This window comes from Meriones unguiculatus, chromosome 2 (assembly GCF_030254825.1).
Source record: "Meriones unguiculatus strain TT.TT164.6M chromosome 2, Bangor_MerUng_6.1, whole genome shotgun sequence".
NCBI lineage: Eukaryota > Metazoa > Chordata > Mammalia > Rodentia > Muridae > Meriones > Meriones unguiculatus.
Window position 1 is genome coordinate 189,682,441 of NC_083350.1, and position 26,278 is coordinate 189,708,718.

General features: G+C 39.8%; 1 protein-coding gene across 3 annotated transcripts in view; it reads left to right on the forward strand.

Moving 5' to 3' along the window:
• Positions 1–26,278, forward strand: part of Lrba (LPS responsive beige-like anchor protein) — a 495,461-nt gene that overhangs the window by 146,890 nt on the left and 322,293 nt on the right. For all 3 annotated transcript variants that reach the window (XM_060378522.1, XM_060378523.1, XM_060378524.1), the window contains 2 exons: positions 2,814–2,878; positions 17,880–17,988. In XM_060378522.1, the coding sequence (XP_060234505.1) occupies positions 2,814–2,878; positions 17,880–17,988 (174 nt within the window). The remainder of the gene's footprint in view (positions 1–2,813; positions 2,879–17,879; positions 17,989–26,278) is intronic.

Genomic DNA, 26,278 nt, shown 5'->3' on the forward strand with positions numbered 1-26,278 from the left:
TAGTTTTGTCAACTTCCACAAGTTACTGTAGAGAGTATTTTATTATACAGAAAATGTATTGGCTTTGAACATCATAATTATATTTAAAAAAAACATGAAAGGATATTTTCTCTCGGGGTTCAACTTCCTTCTCATAAGCATTGTTAATTTTGAAAAGAATTTGTTCTCACTTGTTATATTATCTCCTTTCCTTAACCAAAACAACAAACAAAAGGGATTTATAGATGCTCCCTCTATGAACAAAAAGTCAAGTGATAAATTCGGCTTTTCAGCATCTGCAAAAATTGTAATTTTCTAGTTGTCTGCACCTTCTTGTCTAATTTGCTTTTTCTGTTCCTTATTCAGAGTAATTTGTTTCGTGATAGTAGTTTCATGAATAATACTATTAAAATTTTGTGTTGTGTGTATGTTTTTTCATTGAGGGTTTCTCTGTGTAGCCCTGGCTGTTCTGGACTTGCTCTGTGGACCAGGCTGACCTAGAACTCACAGACATCCTCCTGTTTCTGCCTCCTTGAGGGCTGGGATTACAGGTGTGCGCTACTGTGCCCAGCTTCTTCTTCTTTTTTTCTTTTAAAATTTACTCAGAAACCTAAAACCCACTTTTGTTTTAGATGTCTGAAGATCATTCTTGATCTGTTTTGTTTGTTTGTTTGTTTGTTTTGTTTTTTTTCTTGATCTGGTTTATTTTAAAAAATAATTTAATATAAAAGAAAAGTAGTATTTTTGTTTGACACGCCAAGCTAAATATAGAACATTATATATTTTAATTGGTGATTTTTTTTTATAGCTACAAGTACTAATTTTAACGTTTTTTCAGTCTGACTTCACTAATGATATTTAAATTTTTCCTGGAATTTAAATGGCACATTTTACAGTTCTGTTTTTAGATAAGAATTCATGTAGGTAAAAGTAAATCAAAATAAAGTTTACCAGCTCTTCAAAAATATAGATACAAATATGCTTATGATTTTATATGAAATTCAAATTATACAATAAATCTTCTTTGAGTACAGTTTTGAATAATGACATGAATTTGAGTACAAGATGATACTGTCAAAGATAATACAATTTTGAGAGTAGTTTTAGATCAGCTTGAATATCATGGTTTAGTGCTGGGTGACAGCGAGTTGTGGAGCCCAGGACTGCGCTATAATTTCTGCTTTTCTTCATCTTCTTGCTACCCCTGTGAGAAAAAGTATGGTTATATTTGCCCTTTCTTCAGGATAAATTCTTTTGAAGAAATTTTATTGTTTTTAATTGGACTACATTTTTTTTGTTTGTTGTTTTCTAGATTGAAAAATCTGTTTTACACTTAATTTGGTTTATATCAGTGAAAGGAGTTTAGGGTTTCCATAGTCTGTGACTTTTGAGAGAGTGTACTATAGAATTATTTTTCTTTGATTCCTAAATGTTAATAAATTGTAGAATAATAAAATAATAAAAAAGAATACCTGGAATAGAAGTATTTTAAAACTGTGTTTATTGTGATAAAATATAGTGAGAAATTTCCAAGGATATACCCTATTTTTCTCAGGATGCAAAAAACAAACTAGTTTCTTAATTAGACATTACGCTTTTCCTCCTTTGGCAGTTTTAGTCAGATGCCTTGACATGTCTGCCTGTTTTTTGAATTTAATTTTCATTTTCATTTTACTGTGTATATTATATTAGTATGATAATACGGACACTGTTGGGAAAGATAGAATAGTTCTGTACACTCATGGCCTGTTGTTTTAGTCCTTACAGCTATCTTGGGCTTTTTAAACACAATGAGTGTAGAACAAAGTGGTTACAAAAAAAAATTGAAGAAAAGTGTAGACACATCCATATGTCATTAATTTGAAATTACATAGAATTTAAAAGTCCACACGTTACTTCACTTAGAAACATTATTTGGTTAGTGATGAGTGATGCGCAGTGGTAGGAAGCAGAGTGTGCGCTTTCATTTTAGATTTTAAAAAAGAGCAAAAAGGAAACAAAAGCAACTAGAAGGTAACATGTAGCTGTAATACAAGGGACGTGTTAAGAGAAAAGACCCTGTCGGTGCTTTAGAAGGAGGTGTGCAAGTTTCTGTACATGCCAGAGCAAGATGGACGGGTAGGACCGTGCACGCACAAGCAGGAGCCTATTCGTGGCAGTACTCAGATCGTCACGGCCCTTCTCAGGGCACTTAGGCTGGAGCAAGTCTGAAGGGCTTCATTTGAGCATGCTTGATAATTGACTTCCTTCCGAGGGTTTGTGACAGACATTGTTTTAGTGGATAAAGTTAAAACATAAATTTTTAACGGTTAATGAATAGAGTTGAAAATTTATACCACTTATTGCTAAGTTATATGCCAGTAAAGTTTAGTTTTCCAGTTTATTATTGGTGTATTCCAATTCATGTTCTCTATGTAGTCATTTTGAAAGAGTATATCCCAGTTGTTAAAATTTTTGTACTTCTCAATTCTCTGTTCATTTTGGATTATCTTTTTGTTGTTGTTGTTTTTGGATTATCTTTTAAGAAATATTTTTGCTGCTGTCTAATCTGGCTATGTGAGTGTAGTTAGTGTGGAATGGTGTGGCCCAGCAGTGGCGAGGTAAGTGTGGACTGGCTATTTGTTCACGTTGAGGCAGGTGTTTACTCGCTTGAATATATCTTTCTCTTCAGTCTGGCTGGGTGGTCACAGAGCCGTGTTGACACAGCAGCGGGCTTAGTATAACTTTTCCTCTAACAACGAAAGAAAATTGAAATTGATATGGAAGATGCTTGTTGTGGTATTAACGAAGTAACCTAAGTATAATTTCCTCAGCTGTTTTTCACTGTTTTTTAGGAGTGGCAGAATTCTATTCAGAAGAATGCAGGCCTTGCTTTTATTGAACTTGTCAATGAAGGAAGGTAATTTATTTTATATCCATTTATGTTTTAGTTTAGAATATTCTTTTATTTTTTCATATGAACGGATACTTTGGGTTCTGTATTTTTTCTTCTCTATTTTAAGGGTTCTGTATTTTTTTTTTTGAGTCAATAATATTTTAGTACTTTTGTTTATTAATTACTGAAATTATGCCAACCTGTAGCTATTTTATAATTTTCATGGTTACACTGATGAGGTTCTGGATTTTATTTTCAATAATTGTATCTGGGTGTAGCAAAAATAAACTGATGTTTCTATTTATAGTATAAAGAAGCCATATTTATTTGCAACATCCTATAAATGCTTGTTTGTAGAACCACTTATTAGAATTTGATGTCTGTGTTTCTCTTATGCCACAGTCTGATTATGAGGAACATTCATACAAGTTTAATCTGTGTTATGATGGGTGAGAAAGTGGGGTAGGGATCAGCAGGTGGGACTTCCATTTAACGAATTCCAAAAATAAACAGTTAGTGGTAGGAAAGATAAGCAATGACAGTATAGAAATAAAAAGGGAAGTAATATTTTAGAATATGAAAGAACTGCTGTGGGTATCACTTTGTCTGACCTCAAATTGTGTGCAGAGCAAAAATAATAAAAACAACATGATATTGGCATAAAAATGGACCCAAAGATCAGTGGAATCAAACTGAAGAGCCAGGCACAAGTCCACACTATAGATACCTGATTTTTTATATAGAATCCAGAAATGCACACTGGAGTAAGACATCATCTTCTACAAATGGTGCTGGCCAGAATGAATGGTTGTGTTAAGAAGAACTAAAGAGATCTGTCCTTACTACCTGGCACAAAACTTAAGTCCAAATGGATCAAGGACCTCAACATAGAGGAGAAAGTGGCAAATGTTCTTGAACTCATTGGCCCAGAAAAAGACTTTCTGAACAGAACATTGATAGCACTATGAACAACAGATAATAAATGGGGCCTCATGAAGCTAAAAATCTTCTCTGTGGCAAAGGACACCATCATTCAAAGAGACAGAACACGGAATGGAGAAAGATTTTACCAGCTACACATCCAATAGAGCATCAGTTCCCAGTTTCTATATGAAGAACTTAAAAAAAAAAAACCAAACTGACATTAAAAAAATAACCCAATTAAAAAAAAAAAAAGGGTTATAGAACTAAGCAGTACTCTCAAGAAAAGAAATAGTAATGGCAGGGAAACTCCTGATGAAATGTCAGTATCCTTAACCATCAGGGAGATTTAGATGCACATCAAAACCACTTTGAGATTTCATCTTATATCAGTTAGAAAAACCAAGATAACTAAAACAAATGATACCCCATGCTGGTGAGGATGCAGAATAAGGGGAGCACTCCCCCGTTGCTGGTGAGGATGCAGAGTAAGGGGAGCACTCCTCCATTGCTGTGGGAGTGTGCAGAGTAGCTTAGCCCCGGGCTGTGCTGGTGTGTGCTGGTTTCCCGGGAAGCTGGTCCACCCCAAGAGCTGTCGGTACCACACTTCGGGTCTACGCCTAAAGGACACTATCTGCTACAGAGACATTTATTCAACCATGTTCATTGCTGCTCGTAATAGCCATCCATAGTAGCTGTTCACATTAGCCAGAGATTGGAAACAGGCTAGATTTCTCTCATCAGGTGAGTGGACAAAGAAAAGCGGTACATTTATACAGTGGGATATTACTCAGCCATTACAGAAATGAAATCCTGAAGTTGGCAGATAAATATATGGACTTCATTCTGAGAGAGGTAACTTAGATCCAGAAAGCCAAAATCAGTATGTATTCATACATGTGATGTTAGCTGTCAAGTGTTCAGTAGGCTATAACCTTATAAGCACACAAGCTGCATATAGAGTAAAGAATGGGGCAGGGAGAGAGCCTCCTGGGACACTCCCTAGGCATGGATGGATGAGGTCAGGGACAGGAATGGGATGATCAGATGGGTCAGGGAGGAGAGTCGTGAGGGAGTTTAAGGACAGCTGAAAGGAAAGGCTGTTTGAGGGCTTATGTGGAAAGTGAAACGGTACTCTAGAAGCCGCCTAAAATAAACATGTGAGGATGATTCAGATAAAATTGCCAAATAATGGAGGAGACAGAGGCCCAAGTAGATAGCTCTCCACCAAATAAAGCTTTCAGCGCTGGGAATGGGCTACATCTAATTGAGTGTTTGGCCCAAGGGGTGCCTGAAAATTCCCTACAGCCTCAGCTATTGCCAGGGTACTGGTTGCTCTCCAGAAAAAGACTGTAAGGCACTGCTGCTGAAGACAACACCACTGCTCACTGACCACAGAGAGGCTGAGCAGGTGCCTCCTCCCGCTTGCAGCCCTGTGGGCTAACGGTGAAGGGTCTCTGCATGTCACTGAAGGAGACAGGTGGGAAGTCTTCTGAGCTACAGTGAGCCTGCAAGATGTGCTGGTCCAATACCAGCACAAAGCTGTGAGAGCAACTGAGAGGATCTGATTGGATCTAGCTCCGTTCTATGAGACAGAACCCAAGGTTGATGTGCAAGAACCAGAGACCAGGTAGCCCAGGGACCTGGGGATAATCAGGCTCTTCTGTTCTGCTGAAGGAACATAGCTATAAAATGACTCCTGACAACATTCTGCCCTACTCAAAGATGAGTTCCTGCTCAGCCACTATCGTAGACACAGGGTGCAGATCAAAACACACATGCTCAGCACGGGCCAGTTGTGAGCATGCAGTGCTCAGTGGGATATCTCCATCAAGTCTCCCCTTCGGGCTCAGAGGAGCCTGTGGAAGAGGAGGGAAAGCTGTAGGAGGTAGACAGCAGGCCCATCCCACATGAGCTCATAGACACCGTGGCACTGTGCACAGGGGTGCTTGCTTCTGAGGCGGATGGGCTCCCGGCACTGAGGGAAGCCACGTCTAAGTGACAAGTACTCACCCAGGAGAGACCAGCTTTCCAGCGGCTCCACTGAGGACGGCTTCTGAGGCCAGGCCCATGTCTAACACAGAGCAAACTCAGTGGTGTGTGCCTTGACGGTGCAGTTGTGTTCTGTTTTTCACGTCACAGGCCCTTGTATGCTTTGTGGCTTCTGGTTTGGGTTTTGTAGTACCACATGCATCTCTGAATCTGTGTGTATATCTCATGTTTTTTTGTGTGTGGGGGGGCTCTTTTTCTTCTGGGGTTTTTTTTTTGTGTGTGTGTCTTCTGGTTTATTTGTTTTTATCTTATTTTCACTTTATTGTTCTTTAAATGCCTGTTTGTTTTCTAAGAAGCAGAAAGGGTATGGATTCCCATGGGAGAGAAGGTTGGGGGATTCTCAAAGATGTTGGGGGAAGGGAAACTGATGAGAATGCATTGAATGAAAAACATCTATTTTCAATAAAAGAAAGAAAAAAAGAGAATGAATAATTTATGAGGTAAAACACTGAGAAACAAGAATGATGAGTAGGTTCCTTTGTGTCTGTTTATGATAGCTGAATTTACATTAACAGACTTGAAGACTTAAAGTATAGATTAAAAGGTTGATGGTTTTCTAGAATCAAAAGTAATAATCAAAAGTAATGTTTTTAGGATGCTTCTTTATATTGCTTGGCTGACCTCATCAGTATACTAACATAGCATGGAAAACTCATGTAGAACTTAAGCAGGGAACACAAGCATTGAGATATATTTTTCAAGGTGCCATTTTGTTAGTCATAAAAACATTAGAAAATGGTAAACATGGTTATTTTAGTAGAAAAATATTGATACTGTGCAGACAATATCTGAAACATTGTGATATGTGAATGTTTGTGATATTGGGAATTAGCAAGCACTTTTATATATTTTACCTTCAAGTTTCTCACTATTAATTAATTAATTCAATATTTATTATATTCTGTATCAGATTGTTCTTAACTTTGAGGATATTGCAGTAAACCTTTTTGTGGAGCATCCATTCTAAGGGGCAGATAGATTGTGAACCTAAAGAAACTCAGATGTGTGGTCCGTGCTTGGTTGACAGTGTGGGAAGAGGAAGCACAGAGTAGAGTGGATGAGGCACTGTTGTGGGGACATTCTTGAGGCAGGGATGCATGATTTGCCTGCAGATTAAAATGGCATGATTTCGTTCAGATTTCCTGAGAAAGGGACATTTGGGCATGTACTTGGCATGTGCCGTACAGACGTGTATATGTGGTTATTCTCAGCCAAGATAAAGCCACTTTGCATGTGTAAACTTTCCTTCTATGATGAAGAACAAAGCCAGTGTAACAAAAGCAGTGATCAGATGAAGAAAAGTAGGAGAAGGAATAGCAATACACAACAAGGTTTTTGGGGAATCCTCGAAATTATTTTGTGGTAGAGGCCAGTATTGAAGGATGTTGAATAAAGGAAGAAGACTGTGTCTCTTGCGTCTTAGAAAGATCTTTCTGGTGAATGCAGGTAGGAAGTGCAGGTTAGAAGCAGTAGATCAACTGGAGGGCAGAGTAGTGAGCCTAAGTATGATGGCTGCCTAAACCAGAGTGTGACAGGAGGAGGGAGAAACATGTGGTGTACGGATACAGCTTAACGATGGAGCAGATGGGATTTAAAATGGGCTCTATAGAAATTAGGAGGGAAAGCTAGTGAACTCAAGAATTGCAAGAGCTGCTCTAGATTTCTGCACTGTGCCACTAAGAGCATGCTTTCTATGGAATGCATGCAGCCGGCTTGTGGCTGAAGCAGCTAGTACGGAAGAGGGATTCAGTTACGGAAATAATGATGTTGACTTTACTCACAGACTTTCGGGTAGAGTTGTTAAGTATGCAGTGACTAGTCATGTCTCAGAGATGCCGGTCTAGGTGAGGCAAGCACATGGGTAATACTTAACTGCCTCCAGGCTGATTGAGCTCACTAAGTTAGACAGGTGATGAGTGAGATCTGACCACTGGCTGTAGTAATAAGAATGTTGCTAGGACTTTATGTTTGGAGAGCATAGTTCCAGGAACTCCCTGTAAAAGAGATTCGTGACAGCACGGGAGAGGAGAGGGAATTTGAGACAATGAGTATAAACTATTCTTCAGAGAAGTTTTGTTAAAAAGTGGAGCCATATATATATGTGCACACATCCACATATATGTATATATTTATACACCTTTTGGGATGGAATAGGGCCAACAGAAAGGCTTTTGTTTTTAAAAAGGGGGAGGAGAACATAGTTTTATGGTAATGGGAAGGAACTTTTAGAATGGGGAAATGGAACTTTGTAAAAAGGGGAGACCTTTCTGGAATAACACTTATTTATGACTAAATTAGTAAGTCACAAAATGCCTCCATAAAATGCAGCTTTAGTCAATCTGGTAGGACATTTTTAAGATTAGTGAGTGAGGGGAGCGGGCCCAGCCCACTGTGGCTGATGACTCCTTTGGGCTGGTGGTCCTCAGTGCTAGGAGCAAGCCAAGATGAGCAAAGCAGTCAGCAGGACCCCTCCATGGCCTCTGCATCAGCTCATGTCTCCAGGTTCCGGCCCTGCTTTCATTCCTGCCAGATTTTCAGTGATGGACTATGACATGGAAGTGTAAGCCAAATAAACTCTTTCTTTCCCAATTTATCATAACAATAGTAACCCCAATGACTACAATGTATAATAAGGTAACTTCTATTATACACCCAAAACAGTTGTTTTTGATATCTGGTATTATCCTGTTTGGGGTATATTAGTTGATGAGAAGCCCTGTCATCTCTGTTTACTCCAGCCCTGGACCAGTTGGCATTGAAATTTTTGAGGGTAGTATATGAGTGCATTTATGCTATTTCTTTCTTTTAAATTTTATAATTCTATTTATTTATTTTGTGAAGGTTTAATAGTTTATCAGAAATAATCACTTTTATAATTAAAACAAAAGCGTGTTTCTCAGTTCTCTAAGTATTTTTAAAACCTCACGTGTCCAGATTTTATTTCATTTTAACTTTTTATTGTCAACAATGTATTATTAATTCAACAACCTTCAGCCTTCAACAGATTTTGTGATTTTTGTATTCTTATTGTTTTACTGTTGTATTGTGTTGTAGTTGTGCAAGCCAGCTCTGTAGCAGTCCACAGTATGAGTTCAAGCGAATTAGCTTTGGGTAGAATAGATGTGCTGTCCTCCCAGGATTTCACTTAATTGGTGAAGAGGGAGAATTGCAAGAAATGGCTTTATGTCAGAGGTGTTACTGGAAAAACCAGAGTAGGATGTGTCCTAAGTAGTTAGAGTCTGAGTGCAAGGACGTTGCAGTTTTAAATGGACATCATGGACGAGTGCTTGCCCAGTGCTGAATGTCTCCTGCCGTCTGAGCAGCTGTGGGAAATCAGAAGTGTTCTGTGACAGCTGGTTGCCCAGAAGTTTCTTTCCTGTACATGATCATATTTTTCTCTTTTTACTTATACATTCCTGAGAACCCACTCTTTCATAGGGAATGTCTGTGGTTTAGAACTTGTCCACGTAGTGTTTTTCCCCCTGTTGTGGCCTTTGTAACACCATGTGATGTTTTACAACTCCTAATGGGGAGTTAGTTTTCAGTATAAGGTTGGAAAAAGCAGGTTGAGTTCAGTCAATGGCATTTATAGTGAACTGACATCATGTGAACGAGCTCTTGAATTCTCAAGAAGAAACTGCTGTATGTAGTGTTGCTATTAATGTTCCAGTTGTAAGACGGAGTATCGAAACTATAGACTTTCTGCTTGAGGCTCTTCCTTTCTAGTACAGTAGATACTGCTTGGTCCAGATCTCAAGAAAGATCAAGATTGTCCCTAAATATATGTGAAACCAAACATCCTGTCGGCACCCTATTCTCAGGCCTCAGACTTGTTCTGTGAGGTTTGGAACAGTGTCTTGCTCAAAGTTGTTGTTGAGGGTTTTAGCTTGTAAGTGAGTAGATAGGTACTCATTTAAGGATGTTTGTGATGTTGGATTAAATATTCTGTGAAAGAGAGAGGAAGGAAGGAAAGATGGGGGAAGTAGAGGGAGGGATAGGAACAGGGGATAGGAAAGGAGGAGTATAGAGATATAAGGAAGGAGGCTGGAACATGGAGAGGTAGGGAATTATTTTCCACCCCAAAAGAAATGTTCTGCTAATTTATAGTGGCCATTGTCTCAGAAGTCTCTAACAGTAGCTACTGGATGATTATTTAGATAATTTATAGTGGCGGCTGTTTCAGAAGTCTCTAACAGTAGCTACTGGACAATTATTTAGATAATTTGTAGTGGCGGCTGTTTCAGAAGTCTCTAAGAGTAGGTACTGGACTGCTGTTTAGAACCGGCTCCCTGCCCCCAGCACATTACTGGTTCGTGATGTTTCTCCATAATCAGTTGCGAAGATGTCACAGTGTGAGCAGCACTGTGGAAGGAAGGATGCTGCCTTTGCTCTCTCAGCTGTTAGGGTGTGTGGAGGTTGTGACTTTTTCTATAAATGGTCTCTAAAGGCCTGAAGTCAGAGTAGCTGCCAGGGAAGGTTCTAGACAGAAGAACCAGCACAGGGATGTTGGGAAGCTTGCTAGCGATGTGTGTGTTTACAAGGGCAGACGAGACTGATCAGATATGGACAGTGGCTGCTAGTGTCGTGATGGGAGAGCGCTGTCACCATTACTGTTATTTATTGAGCCTCTAGTATGAATTTTCTGTAGCTGGTCACTTGATAGGGCTGTTTGTTTCCAAAGGCTGACACAAGTACTGTTTTTTTCCCCCTCTCTCCTTGCACTGTAGGCATAAATTATACATAGAATTTCTTCTTAATATTAAAATATGTGAATCATTTTGTGCTTTGCATTTGGAAATTAATCTACTTTATAGTAAAACCAGCATTTTGAAACTGCTTATTATAATTAAGACTTTGACTTCATTTGCCTTAAATTCTTCATTTGCAAGAAGAGTCACACAATTATTATATAATATAGTTGTGAAAATTATATAATTGTATATTGAGAAAGATGTGTTTACAAGGGAGAAATGGCTTTTTAGGGGGAAAATTCTGAATTAAGTTTGTAAAGTTATTCATGTTTGTCCTAATGAAAAGAAAAACCACATTTCTATTTAGGACCTTACAAAATGCTGATTTAAATCTAGTTTATAAAATATTATTATGCATATGGTTCCATTCATGAATAGGAGTTTTTAATGCTTTATATGGTTTCTAATAGTGATTGAGCACAACTCTCCTGAATTGTATTTTTTTTTTTTTTGATGGTATGGTTGGTTTAAAACCCAAACACCTACAGATACTTGATTTTTGACAAAGAAGCCAGAACCATACAATGGAAAAAAGATGATGCTGATCTAACTGGATGTATACATGTAGAAAAATGCAAATAGGTCCATACTTATCACCCTGCACAAAACTTAAAGTTCAAGTGGATAAAAGACCTCAACATAAAACCAGACACACTAAATCGGTTAGAAGAGAAAGTGGGGAAGAGCCTTGAACTCATCGGCACAGGAGACAATTTCCTGAACAGAACACCAACAGCACAGGCTCTAAGAGCAACAATCAATAAATGGGACCTCATGAAACTAAAAAGCGTCTATAAAGCAAAGGACACTATCATCAGAACAAAACAGCAGCCTACAGACTGGGAAAGGATCTTCACCAGCCTTATATCTGATAGAGGGCTAATATCCAGAATATATAAAGAACTCAAGAAGTTAAATAGCAACAAATCAAGTAACCCAATTAAAAAGTGGGGTACAGAGCTAAACAGAGAATTCTCAATAAAGGAATATTGAATGGCAGAGAAGCACTTAAAGAAATGCTCAACGTCCTTAGTCATCAAGGAAATGCAAATCAAAACGACCCTGAGATTTTACCTTACACCTTTCAGAATGGCTAAGATCAAAAACTAAAGTGATCACACATGCTGGAGAGGATGTGGAGAGAGGGGAACCCTCCTCCATTGCTGGTGGGAATGTAAACTTGTACAACCACTTTGGAAATCAATCTGGCACTTTGTCAGACAGTTAGGAAAAGTGCTACCTCAAGATCCAGCTATCCCATTCTTGGGTATATATCGAAAAGATGCTCAAGTATACAACAAGGACATTTGCACAACCATGTTTGAGGCAGTTTTATTTGTAATAGCCAGAATCTGGAAACAACCGAGACGTCCCTCAGTTGAGGAATGGATACAGATGTTGTGGTACATTTACACAATGGAATACTACTCAGTAATTAAAAACAAGGAAATCATGAAATTTGCAGGCAAATGGTGGGAACTAGAAAAGATCATCCTGAGTGAGGTATCCCAGAAGTAAAGACACACATGATGTATACTCACTTATAAGTGGATATTAGACATATAATATAGGAATAAACATACCAAAATCTGTACACCTAAAGAAGCTAAGCAAGAAGGAGGACCCTGAGTAAGATGATCAGTCCTCACTTAGAAAGACAAACGGGATGGACATTAGAAGAAAGAGAAAACAGGTAACAGGACAGAAGCCTACCACAGAGGGCCTCTGAAAGACTCTACCCAGCAGGGTATCAAAGCAGATGCTGAGACTCATAACCAAACTTTAGGCAGAGTGCAGGGAATCTTATGAAAGAAGGGGGAGATAGGAAGACCTGGAGGGGACAGGAGCTAAACAAGGAGAGCAACAGAACCAAAATATCTGGGCACAGGGGTCTTTTCTGAAACTAATACTCCAACCAAGGACCATGCATGGACATAACCTAGAACCCCTGCACAGTTGTAGCCCATGGCAGGTGAGTCTCCAAGTAGGTGCCCTAGTAGGGCAAACAGTGACTGTCTGTGACATGAACTCAGTGACTGTTTCTTTGATCATCTCCCCTGGGGGAGGAGCAGCCTTACCAGGCCACAGAGGAAGACAATGAAGCAGCCAGTCCTGATGAGACCTGAGAGACTAGTGTCAGATGGAAAAGGAGGAGGACCACCCCCTTTACCAGTGGACTGAGAGAGGGGCATGGGAGTTGATGAGGGAGGGAGGGTGGGATTTGGAGAGGACTAGGGAGGGGGCTACAGCTGGGATACAAAGTGAATAAATTGCCATAAAAAATAATTAAATAAAATGTTAAAAAGATGAATTGAAAAGTAAATCCTTTGTTAGTTGGGGAAATAGATTGTCATATATAGAATATTAGTAACAGTTGTATAAAGTGGTGTATGAAAGTGTAATATATGTAATACATAGTATACTATTAGACATAATTGACATAAAGAATGAAATTATGGAATATTCCATAGTTAAGCAGAGGCTTGAAGTCAGGTTTTTTTTTTTTTTTAAGTTGTTAGTCTTTTAATGTTTTAGTTGTAAAGAATGGGGCAAAAAGGAAATAGATGCAAAATTGGTATGTAGCATTTGTTCCTGTCATTCTCTAGGTGCTTGTTTTCGAATGTTTCTATGTGCCAGATACATTTGGTAGTCCAAGGATGTAGCTTTATAGATATCTGTGTGTCAGAAGAAATGAGAACAAACAACGTATAAGCAAACAAGAAAATTCATGTAACTTCAGTAGACAGGACGGGGTCATGTTAAGGATCAAAGAGAAGACTTGTAGGGAGGTCAGTATGGGATGGAGTAGACAGAAAACGGTTGTGAATAAATTGATTTCTTATTTTACTTTTTAAAGAAAAGGTCACACGTCTCTCAGTCTCGCCTTGGCCTCACTGCTTAGCCAATGCTTGTCTTGAGTTTTTGATCCTCCTGCTTCTTCCTTTCATGTACTGGGATTTCAGGTGTGTGACAGCGTGGCAGTGTGAGCATCTGATTTTAAATGTTTGTTTGTCTGTGATCATGGGCCTTCACAGGCCGAAGAGGGGGTCAGATCTCCTGGGACTGTCCTTGCAGATGGCTGCGAGCCACTGTGTGCTTGGGGAAGGTAACCCAGGATCTCTGGAAGAGCAAGTGCTTTTTAATTGTTGAGCCACTTCTCCAGCTCTTTGTCATCTGATTTTAAAGTAAGGAAGAGAAAGATCAACACCTTAAGGAGAGAACAGTTTTTGTCTTACAATATAATTAGTAAAAATATTTAAAGCCAGATAGCTAGAACAAAACAAACAAGGGAGAAAGTAGTAAGTTTCAGAAATATGAGAGAAGCATTTGAGTTTTAAATAATCTAGTACCTTAATGAATAAATTTATTTTTAATATTGATGAATAAAATATATTACTGAGTTGTAAATAGATATGATGTAATTTATCATACTAGCCATTTTAGTGTGTATGATCAGCAACATTCAGTGTGTTTACAGTGTTGGATAATGTTACCAGTACTAATCTGCAGAAATAATTTTACAAAATGGAACTTGAGCCATTCAACATTGATTCCTGTGACCATCTTCCTTACAACCCTGACAGCCGTCATTGTGTTTTCTGCCTCTGTGAAGTCGGCACTTCTTATCTCAGATAAACAGGATTAGACCGTATTCTGCTTATTTCACTTAACATATTATCTTCGAATGTCCAATTTTTAACGATATTGTTATTACTAATTATTTTTATTTGGATGTAAGTGCATGTACCATTAGAAAGACTGAATAGATAATGAAGGGCAGTCACATGTAATGAAACGTGTTTTCATTATTGAGCCTAGTTTTTGCAGTACACTAGGTATTGACGAGGCATTTGACAGTGCTTTAAAAGGCAGATAGACATAAATGTTAGGTAGTAGTAGATTTATTCAGTTGCAGTGTGACTGACGCCTTGATTTCATCAGAACAGTGTGAAATCGAATAAACGAAAGCTAGTCATATTTGATTGACGGTCTGGAGGAAGATGCTAAGAGCAAGGAGGGGGCTAGAATAACTTTGAGGATACTTGCCTGGGTCATGGGACAGTGCCTTGCATGGGCTAATCAACAGTTAGTGTGTGAGTGCGCACGGCAGTGTGTTGACAATAAATTCATGATGTGCTTGGAGGTCTCCAGAGGGAAAGTACGTACAAAATAGTATATTACATCTGCACTCTTGAGAGTCTCTGCTTTCTCTCTCTTATACGCCTAGGAAGTTATTCATTAGCAGGCGTAAAATTAACACTGGGGATTGTAACATTTAAATATGTGCTAGTTAAAAGGATTTAAAGAAATACACTGATCATGTCACCTCAAAATTGTAGACAAGATTTTTTTATTGACCATAAAGTAGCCAGAGATAGTTTGAGGCTCTGGAATAGATTTTTTCATATTTTTATTCCTAGGTATTGAAAACAGCCACTTCATTAGCAAAACAATTGGCAGGCTAGCTGTGGATCGTAGGCCGGAATTTCCTGAGCCCTGTATTAGATACTTAGCAATTTGATGTATTTTTTTCTCAAAGTCTGAAGTCATGTTGTACATTTTATTGTAGATTCTTGTATACAATCAGAGGCCCTGTGCTCCTGCATTGCTTATTTGGCTCATCAGCTGTTCACTTTTTTTTTTCATAAAGCGTATAATAATGAACTTATATCTGTTTTTCTTGATTCTAGGCATTCTTCTAGTATGTTACCAGAAGTGTAGTAGTTGGATTTAGTGTGGGTATATCCACTGATTTTTGCCAGAAACACTGCTAGAAAGTGGGACATCCTCCCTGTAGATTGGGAATTGCATGACCCCACTGGCCATGACTGTGGACCTGACTTCTGCAGGTGGATCTTTGACTTTCTCTACTGTCTTACCCTTGTCCTTCTGTGGAAAGGAGTTCAGAAGGTCACTGCATAACAGGCACATGTGGAAACCAACATGCCATAAGCATTTGGCCACTGTCTACGTTTTTAAGAACCTGTGTTGAAAGATTTCAGTTTGTGTGGACCATGTAACTTGTTAGTCAATGTCTTAAGTAAAGCTGACTGTTATCTCTTGACTTTTAATACCAGAGTTTTTAAGACTTACACAGGATTATTTGTTCAAATTGTGTTATTTATTGGGTTTTGCTCAATATTGTGAAATTATTTTGTTATGCATATAGTTAGATGTTCTTTCTGTCACTTTGTAGTATTTCGTCATATGATGCCAGAGCCCACTAGCAGAGTTGAACAGTTCCTGAGTGAGGATTGAAAGAAAAATTAATAAGTCAACACACTACACGTGGGATCTGTTCAAGAGGGCAGCCAGTAGAGCTGTCACACTGGCTTATTGCAATAATCCCTTTTTATAGAGCAAAGCACCTCTATAAAATGAAGGGGTTCACGCAGAAGTCAAACCTGTGTACCTCGACCACTTATCTGTGTGATCCTCACACAAACAAAAGGAAGTGAACTTGGCAAAACATTCTGCCTACCCCTGTCTCCAGGTGAAGGCCAGGAAGAAAACATGTTTTTCACTGAGAGCTAAAAGACAAAGCAGCCTGACAAACAAGTGACTCTCCACAATGTGAATATTCATCCATCTAAAGAATAAATTCATTGTTATTGAGGTTTGGGTTGTTTGGCATGTTCTGCTATAATAAGCAATTGCTATTAACATTTTTATTTGCATTTTTACATATTTTGTGATTATAAGAGTCTGTGGTTCTTCATTAAATTTTGTATGATTTTGTTTTTGTTGTTTTTACATAGCTACTTTTTTAACTACTGTGATGGAATGCCTGAGCAAAGCAAGTAAAGGAAGGGTGTTATGTACAGACTGAGAGTTAATTATTCATGCCTGGGAAGGCCCGGAAGCCAGCGTAGGCGGCCGTTAGTCACCTTCTATTCACACACCCAGAGCAGAGCTGTGAGTGTCTGTGCTCAGCTTGCTTTCTCCTTTCCGTTCAGTCCAGTGCTCCAGCGTGGAGGGCAGCACCATCCTTTGGGAGGGTCTCCCACGCCAGCTGGTCTCCTCTGAACGGTCCCTCAGACTTGGCCACAGGTTCTCTCTCCTGTGCCTCTCCATCTTGTCAGATGACAACATTAACTGTCACAGGTGTTTTTTTTTTTTTTTTTTTTTTTTTTTAATAACTGCAGCTTTAGCTTGTGGTTCCTTGATCAACAAGGATGCAGAGGTTGGTGACAATGTCTTGACTGAAATTAGGCTGGTGTAATGACCTCAGACTTTGTCCTCCCTTGCATGTATTCCTTAGGGGCTCTTCATAATCCCCATTATTTTGACCATGCTGAAAGTTTTGCTTACTTTTTCTCTGTCATCTCTTTTTAATTTAGATCTGAAATTTTCTTTTTTGTATGACAGCTAATTAAAGCTTTCATTTTATAGTTACTACTAAAAAAGCAACATTGAAAATTGTATTTCCATTTTGGAATTGAATGAAGAGCACATTTTGGAATTGAATGAAGAGCATGTTCATTCCTGTAATGTTTTTTGAAATATTTTTCAGTTTTTTGATTCCAGGTCTACTCTAGTTTCTGAGGAAGCTTGTAATTCTGCTAAAAGCCCGGGACTCAACACACCTCCGTCTTGTCTTGGTCTCTTTAGGTCTGTGAGGTTGCTGATAGCTTTGTTTTGCTTCTGCAGTGTTACCTTTGAATGAGAAAAGCTGAATGCCTTTGTGTGCTTTTCCCTTGAGGATCTTTGCCTCTTCAGATATTGGTTGCCATGACGTGTTAGTGCTGCCATGATGTAACCACAGTACCCATTTGGTCGGTTCATGTAGCTCATCTCTTTGTTCATAGTTTCAAAGGGTTCAATCCTCGCTATTGGCCAGATAGTACACCATGGTGAGAGTGTCTGCAGAAGAAACATGAGAAGAAAGACTGAAATTCCAAAATCCAGTTAAAGGCACAGTTCTGGCAACCGGATTTCTACTAGGCCCACACTCTTACAGCTCAGCCTCCCTGATGTCATGGACTAGGACAAAAGTCACCAACACTCGCTCTTCCCCAAACACACTTCAGCTTTAATGTGGAGTTATCAGTTTTTTTCTTTGGTTGGCCAGTGCGAAACAAACCCATCCACTGTGTCCAGAGTGTAAGCGCTTGCTGCTGCTGAGTTCTTCCACTTCCTGAAGTGAGATATTATCAATACCTCACTATGTGTGAGGGAAGAACAAGGGATTAAATATTCCTTTTCATCAAGAGAAGAAAAGCTCCCACTGTTGAGCCCTGACTGACCATGATATCAAATACATAATGATGTATTGATGCGACAATGTTTATTTCTTACAGGTTACTCAGCCAGACAATGAAGGACCATTTAGTAAGAGTAGCAAATGAAGCCGAATTTATCCTGAGCAGGCAGAGAGCAGAGGACATTCACAGACATGCAGAATTTGAGGTAAGATGCTCCTGTGTGCTTGGTGTCAGTCAGGTCGCTGCTGTTGTAGATGGTAATTAACTACTTGAACAGAATGACAGTGTTATCTAAAGCATGCTGTTCATCTTAAAAATTAAGTTTGTGAAAATCGTGGAGGATTCTGGGAAAGCCCTCTTGCTTGGTTCAGTACCAGTTCAGCTGCCATTTGCTCATAGTACCTTCTGTGTTTTGTTGATCTGCTTTTGATGATGGGAATGGGTCTGTGGTCTGATGGTTTCTCAAAAAGAAAAATCAGTAAGGCACTCAGCCCTCTGTGGGCAGGTCTCCTGTTGTGTGCTGTGGTTTTCTGTGTTTGGAGGTCTGGTCCTCTGCCTGCTGAGTCATCTTGCTAAGCCTGCAGCTCTCCTTCTGTCATCCCTGAGAGGCTATGTTTTGTGTTGGCCATCCTGTGCCACTGCTTATTTTAGCAGCTCCTCCTGGACATGTGCAACAGATGTGAACTCTTAAGGGGAAAAGACTGGTTCATAGACATATAAATGACTAAACAAGGATGAAATAGAAGATTTGGCAAGAACACTTGTGGGAAATGAAAGACATGTAACAAGTAGTGTAGGTTCTTTCTCTCTGGAAAGATAGATAAACTCAAATGTTTTTCTGGCGGTTTATAAGCAACGGAAACCACCCCAGTACAGACGAGTGAATATAGTGTAAAGGTCACCCATAGTTTGGCCTTAAATTAACTTTCTGCACTTTTTGCGCTACTGGTTACTTTTTTATTACAAACAGAGATGCTGTTGTATATGCGGACAAAGCCTCTGCTAGTGGGGATGCTGCTAGCATTCAGTTATCAGTCATTGCTGAGGTGTTGCTCTGAGGAGTACATCTTTTTAGTTCTTCGCTTTTTATCATTTCCATGACATTGTTTTTTTTTTTTTGTTTGTTTGTTTTGTTTTGTGTTGATGTTCTATTAATGTCATAAGCACCAATTAGGTATACATCTCGACTTTTTTTTAAAGTGTTTTTTTTAAAGCTGTAAACAGGAAGTGTATTATAAATAACACGATGTGCAACGTTGGACCTTATAAATAGGGTATATGCATGAATATATGCATTTTAAGACAAAGTTTTTGTAAAAAAAGTTTCTTGCAGTTACAGTTTGCATAACCTATATACATCTGCAAAATAGATGTAATAAAATTTATCACTTAATGATTTTATTTTTCAGAGCCAATTTAATTTAGAATTCATCTCAGTAAGAGTTTCGTGATGTTCTTTTATACAATACTGCTTTGAATTTCATTTGTTATGCTATAGAACTCACTTCTCATTAACCTCAGTGGAACTACATACCATGTGGCCAATTAATTTGCTTGATTTAATTAATAAAATCATAATTCCCTTTATGTGGTATGCTCGTTATGAAAATACTTCATTACTGCTGTGTGAATGGCGTGTGTAGGTGGGGGTATGTACATGGTGTGTATTAGGGCACGTGGCCCTCGGGTGCTCATGCGCGTGAAGCTGAGGCCGATGTTGCTGCTTCCTTGATGCTCTCCATCTTACTCTGGCAACAGCCCTGGAGCTCCTCAGGGCATCCAGGCTGCCCTGGGTCTGGGGTCAGCCCCTCTTTGTTCCTGTGACAGAGGCACTGCTGCACAAGCTCACACGTGGGGCCTGTGTCCATTCTCAGCCTTGGCCAGCTGAGCCGTCTTTTCAGCCCCAGCGATGTTTTTCACAGGAACTTTAGCATATTCATTTAGACAGACAAGACTTTGTAGTATTTATCTTTAATCACAAATTAAAAATGAATAGTACTGTTTTTAATACTTGAATATTTCATATACATTTTCAACATTATTAGAATACTGGCACATCTTATATATTTAAATATATTTTAAGAGTTTTGATATTATTGGACTGCTAATATTTTTATGCAGATGTTTTTTGGTCAGATATTATCCATACATTCTAGAAGTCTGGGATTACAACTATACTAGGTACTAAAATATTATTGATATTTTTATATAACTTCCTCTATGCTTTGAAAATTATGTTCTGTAGCCAGCTTCTCTGCATGATTTCTTTTCAGTAATTAAATTAACATTTCCAGCTGCTGAAAAACTTGTTGGCCTTTTCTTTTCATTGTGTTCCTTCATGCGTAAAATGTGAGACAGCCACATATTTTTAATTCTCTCAGAGTACCATTTTATAGGCTGGGTTTGGCAGCTATATAGTGAGAATGGTTTATTTTCCTATTTAATTTTAAATAATAATGTAGAATATTAATCTTGTGTCTGTTTAGGTATGGACCTAATATCTGATACATGACTATCCAGTATGGCTGTCTTCAGGAATTTATTAGAGGTTGAGGGTTTTTCCCTTTAGACAGTACACCTAGGTTATTTTTAGAGATGGAGGATTTCAGACCCCTGGGCTGTCTCTTTGCACATGTAAGGACTATAAAACTAAGATTTTGAAACCCTGTAAGTCAATATAATTGCCAATGGGGTCAGGAATCTTGATGATAATAGACCTGGACAATTTGGAATAGAATAAATAAATAAATTTTATGTCTATTTTTCTCTTTTACTTTATTTGGAAAAGTTCCACTGAATGTTATTCAGATGAGGAATGCTTTTTCTTACAGCTTTTCTTGAAAGTGTTTTTTCATAGGACAGTCTTCAGAGCAGATCATGTCTGTCCCTCAACACTCTTCTCGCTATTCTGCAGGAATTCCTCACCTAGGTAACGCATCTATGTGTGTCTTCAGTGAGCATGTCTTCAGTGAGCACTCTTTTTAAAAAGCTCGTAGAAGTCAATGAGTAATCTTTGGGGTTTACTTGGGAAAGTCTAAGCTAATTAATACTTTATGTTCCTAGTTGAGACTCTGATCTGACCAGTGTTGTTTGGTGTATTGTTGACTGGACACTTTAAAACCTTTAAATGAAAAGTCTCCAAAGCTGATTGGCCATTTCATTTCTGCCTGGTGGTACAGAGTTGGTTTGCTGATGCACTATAGTAAAATAAAATGTGGGTATGCGCACAGTTTTTACAGCTTGCTGACGCGGTGGCGGAAGATGGAGTGCTAACAGTATGCTTTTCGTTCAGCGTCTGTTCCTTAGCTGCCTGTTGTTTTGATCAGCATATTAGCCTACCCAGCGTTGACAAAGAATTTTAATATGGGAATGAAATGTTGTGCTTGAAATGAGAGGCTTAGAAACATTCTTAAAATGTCAGTGCCTGTCCTCAAACCTGAAGAATTGCAGTTATCCTGATTAGTCAAAACAGCCTTGAAAAATAAAAGTCATGAAGAAGATGCTCACTTTCCCATTTCCGTACTGCCGTAGACGTAGTGACCAAAGCTGTGGTACGGACACAGTTACAGACGTGGGGAAAAGTGACATAAATACAGATCTCGGAAGCTTGTAGTTTGCTGACATCCGGGCCCAAACTACTTAGCGGGTGGTGTGTAGTCCTGATACAGAGTTCACAGGCTCCTGTCCTGCTTAGCGGGTGGTGTGTAGTCCTGATACAGAGTTCACAGGCTCCTGTCCTGCTTAGCGGGTGGTGTGTAGTCCTGATACAGAGTTCACAGGCTCCTGTCCTGCTCAGTACTCGTCACAAATAATCGCAAGTTCTGGGTACGGGCATTGCATTTATTCCAGGAATGTACAGCGTGAGCTTTTCTCTAAGGTACCTCCTTGCCAATCAAGTCTAGAGTTTGGGTTTTTCACCAGGAGAGGATTTTCAGAGTATAAGGTATGCATGCCAAACCAGTGATTCATGGGAGGGAGCAGATTTCCATCATCATGGCACTCCTTCCTCTTTATTCCTAATTTCAGCTTGTCAGTTCTGTGCTGACATTGAGGGCATGTTCCTTATCATTGTTATAAGGTCTTCGCAGTGTCAGTGTGGCAGCTGGTAGGTTCAGTTGTCTGGGTGCTCCTCCGAGTCTGTGCTAACTCCACAGTCAGCCGGTGGGACATGTTGTCACTGGGATCCACTTATCCAGAACTTTGAAACTGAGGCTCTGAGACACACCTTTGTATGGGGCTGCTGCAGCTTGATGCCCTCCTTTGGAAGAAGGGAGTTGGACCTGCACAGACACGTATCACTCAGAGTGGATCAGTGGCCTTTCTCAGTAGGAGCCAGAATCACACAGCTTTTCTCAGAAAACATGATGGTGCATCTTTGTAACTTCTTATCTGGAAATAGATTTTTGGATATACTACCAAAAGTTAAATCTAAAAATAATAACTAACTAATTGGATGTTATCAAGTGTAAAAATTCTCAAGTCAGAACATTTTCACCTTTTTCAAGAACGTGGAAGCTTACAGAATGGGAAAGAATATTTGTAATTCTTTTATCACATAAAGGTCTTACATTCAGATTATATTAAGAAAACATCAACTCATAGCTTTAATAGAACTTTTAAAAAGATGTGTGCATAAATGCCCCAAAACATGAACAATGCTCTGTCCTTAATATTAGCAAATGCAAATCAAAGTGTGATCAGATAATCCTTCATATACAGTGGAGTGGCCACCTTGAGAATATAGGAAAACACTCACGAGGACATGGAAATATTTGGAACACTGACACTTGAGTTACTCTTTTATTCTCAGCCATGTATTCAGGCATCTTAGAAACTGTCTTTGCGCTCGTCTCATGTCTCAGGTGTTAACACTCTCGTTTCTGTAGTGCAGGCCCTCCTGCTCCTCACTGTCCCTCACCCACATCAGTAACAATGATCTAAAACATAAACTGGGACTTACTGTCTTTTCAGTCACTCTTTAGTTTTAAAACCATGAATTAAATGTTTATCATGGTTCTGAAGACCTCTTGATCTCGTTCCTGCATTTCCGGTTCGTCTTCCGTCCTTCTCCCCACATATTTTTCTGTAGTCACACTACCCTTTGAGCTCTGCCAGTATTCTGACTTCTGCCTTCTTCCGTATCTCTGTAGACTCTGTAGACTTACTTACAAGATACTCTCCTTCTCAGTCAGGAAAATCCAAGCTTTTCCACAAGTGGCATAGATGCCTGATTTCCAGGAATTAAGAGCTTCTGCTGAGGAACAGATGATTAGGCAGTCAAAAAAGTGACATGTGTAATGTGTTAGCTGGTAATTGTAAGGATGGACAGGAAGTGCCAGGAGGATGATAGGAAGGGAGTTACTGAAGGACCGAGTTATGGAGCTTGGAGGAAGAATGAGAAAGGTAAAGGGATTAAGTAGGCCAAAGGTGTGAGGCAGCTGCAAGCCTGACTCAGTGTGAGAACACAGTCGTGGGACTGGATGGGGGAAAAGGGTGACTGGAAGGGAAGCAGGTTCAACTGTTGATGTGGATTCCTGTAGTTCTGTGTGCAAGAGGTAACATTTTTAATGGGCCACTCTGGTAGCAGTTTTAGGTAGAGAGAGAAAGGAGTTTGCTGTTCCTGCAGAGATAAGAAAGGGCCATCTGAACCTCACTAGGAACTTGACCATGGTGAGATGGCTGAACTTGAGTGTGTGTGTTTGTGCTCACAGGGTCTAGGGAGGGAAAGTAGGAGGTGAGGGCTCACTGGAAGGTCTTTCTCTGAACAACTCAGTGACTGGAATTGCTCAAAGGAAAGGCTATGAAGGAACCACTGATGTCACAAGGGAAGGTCAGGGCCCAGTTTTGAACATGTTGAATTTGAAGTTTCTGTTAGCCATCCATGTGATATCTGTTAGTCACAGCTGGATATGTAAACTTGAAATTCAAAGGACCTTCTTTGTTGGGAATACAAACTTTGGAATGTCATCACTGTCACACTTAGAGCTATGAGTCAGAAGGAGATCCCAAGCACAAGAATGCAGAGGCAAGCTTGTTTTGAGATAAAATGAGAAATATTGATTTTTACAGTTTTGAAACTTTTGGTAAGAGTGATACACTGTACCAACTATTGCCTTAAGTCAGAGCAGGGCTGCCTATTGCTGGGAAGGTGTCTGTTCTGCCCTCTGACTGTTACCACGGCTGCTCACAGCACCTCTGCCCTGCTGCTGGGCAGCGTCTCAGCCCTCAAAACCAAGAAGGGACAACCGCACTGTCCTTGTGCCACATAGGAGCTGGAGTTAGGTCGTTTACTCCTTCTGTGACTTCCCGGCCTGGGCAAAGTGTGCAGCGTAGTTGTTCAGCTAAGTTTGTTTAGTGGATAACGTGACTCAGTCTTAGGGAATTCTGTCAGATTTAAGGTTATGGAATGACTTTGTATTTAGCAGTTGCCTTTTTGGTGTTTACCAAATAATAAATGAGTGCTCATATGCCAGGAAACACCATTATGTTGCCCGACTTTCACATTGTAGTTTGACATTTGAGTACAGTAAAAAGATGGTCATTTCGTTCTTGTTTTAATATTGCAAGTCTCTTATAACTGATTTGAAAATGATTTTCAAAGTACAGGAAATGTGTATACTATTGAAAGTCCCTTATGTGACTCTAAAAGTTTTCATCTGATTTAAATACTTAACTTGGGTCAATGGGAAAGAAAGTTTATTTTAGATTTGACAGACAGTATTACTTAGATAATCACTTGATCATTTTCACATGGCTCTTCTTCATCCCATTCAAAGTAATTCATGCTCCTCTGAGCTCCCGGGGGTGAGTGGAGGTCCACGTCTGTGCTCTGCAGTAGTTACCTCCATGCTTTGATTTCCTCTCAATTGCATGCCAGTTGCATGTGCATCCTGGAAGTTGCTGCTGAGCCAGGCATCTGCTTGTATTGACACCTGTCTCTGGCCACCTGTCACACATAGCTGAAGGCAGGAGGTTTTGATCAATGGAGATGCCATGCCGAGGCTAGAACTTTAGGGAAAAGCTTGAGTGTGGTGTCATGTGCTAATCCAGCTGTGTGTGATACTTTGCAGTTACCCTGGGAAGTTATTATTTGGTCAGAAGAAGTAAATGTGGTTCTCTATTTGTCAGACTTCATCAGAGGCTGAAAGGGGGTGATAAAGGTCAAACTATCCCCTCTTATATTTAGCAACGTGAGATTTGGATCTGTTTTATTTTTTAGTATGTGTTTTCTTTATTACTAACAAGGGTAAATCTATGTAAGCATTAGGCATGGTGGCGTTTGTGGATGCAGACCAGTGTAGCACATGCTCATGACAGATCTGTTCCTTGTTGGAAGTTTCCCCTTGAGAGTATGTCATGATACTTTTTATTATAAGTTAATTCATCTGGTGGGGGGGCACATTATAATGGTGCATAGGTAATATTTGGGGTCAGAGGACAACTTTTGGGAGTTAGTTCTCTCCCTTCCCTCGGAAGGTCCCAGACCTTTAACCTCTGAGCTGTCTTGCCCACCCAGGAAGACATTTTAAGAACACAGTCTCAACAGCTCGTTTACAGCTCTATCTGAAGTGAAGCAGTGGTGCCGTTCTTTAAAATTCTAAGGTCATTCAGAGGCAGTGCTACAGTGAAGACGATCAGAGGAAATCAAGCAGAGGCTCTGGGGAGATGTGCACAAATGTGGACTTGAGGTCCGATCCCTACCACTCAGGAAGAAGCTGCCTGGCTGCCCTGTGGAAAGGCAGAGACAGACAGATCTCAGAACCCACGGGCCAGACATCCTAGCTGGTGAGGTCAGTGAGATATGCCTCAGACAATAAGGGGAAGAGCAGCTGCGGAAGACGTGCAAAGTTAACCTCTGTCTTCTGCATGAATGTAGGTGCATGCACACACATGCACATGGATAAATACGTGCATGTATGTTGCATACCATACACTCCACACAAACTTGACTAGATCTTGGTAGTTGGTATTTTACATCCAACTATGGAAGAGAGGACATTAATAAAACACGTTATCAAAATGTCTTAGGATGTGTATGCTTGCGGGTAGTTAATAGCTACTCATGCCGTTTAAGAGTCAGAGAAAAATCTGGGACTGGGGTTGGGGAGGGGGCTGCAGGAATCCATGCTCCACCCAATGAACATTCACAGAGAGGACCTAGTCGCCCTGCTCATATGTAGCCCATGGCAGCTCAGTGTACAAGTGGGTTCCCTAGAAAGGGGAACAGGGACTGTCTCTGACATGAACTCAGTGGAGGGTTCTTTGACACCCCCCCCCCCGCCCCGAGCGGGGAGCAGCCTGACCAGGCCACAGAGGAAGACAGTGCAGCCAGTCCTGATGAGACCTGATAAGTTAGGGTCAGATGGAAGGGGAGGGGGACCTCCCTTGTCAGAGGACTTGGGGAGGGGCATGGGAGGAGGTAAGGGAGGGAAGGTGGGATTGGAAGGGGACTACAGCTGGGATTCAAAGGGAATAAATTGTAATTAATAATAAAT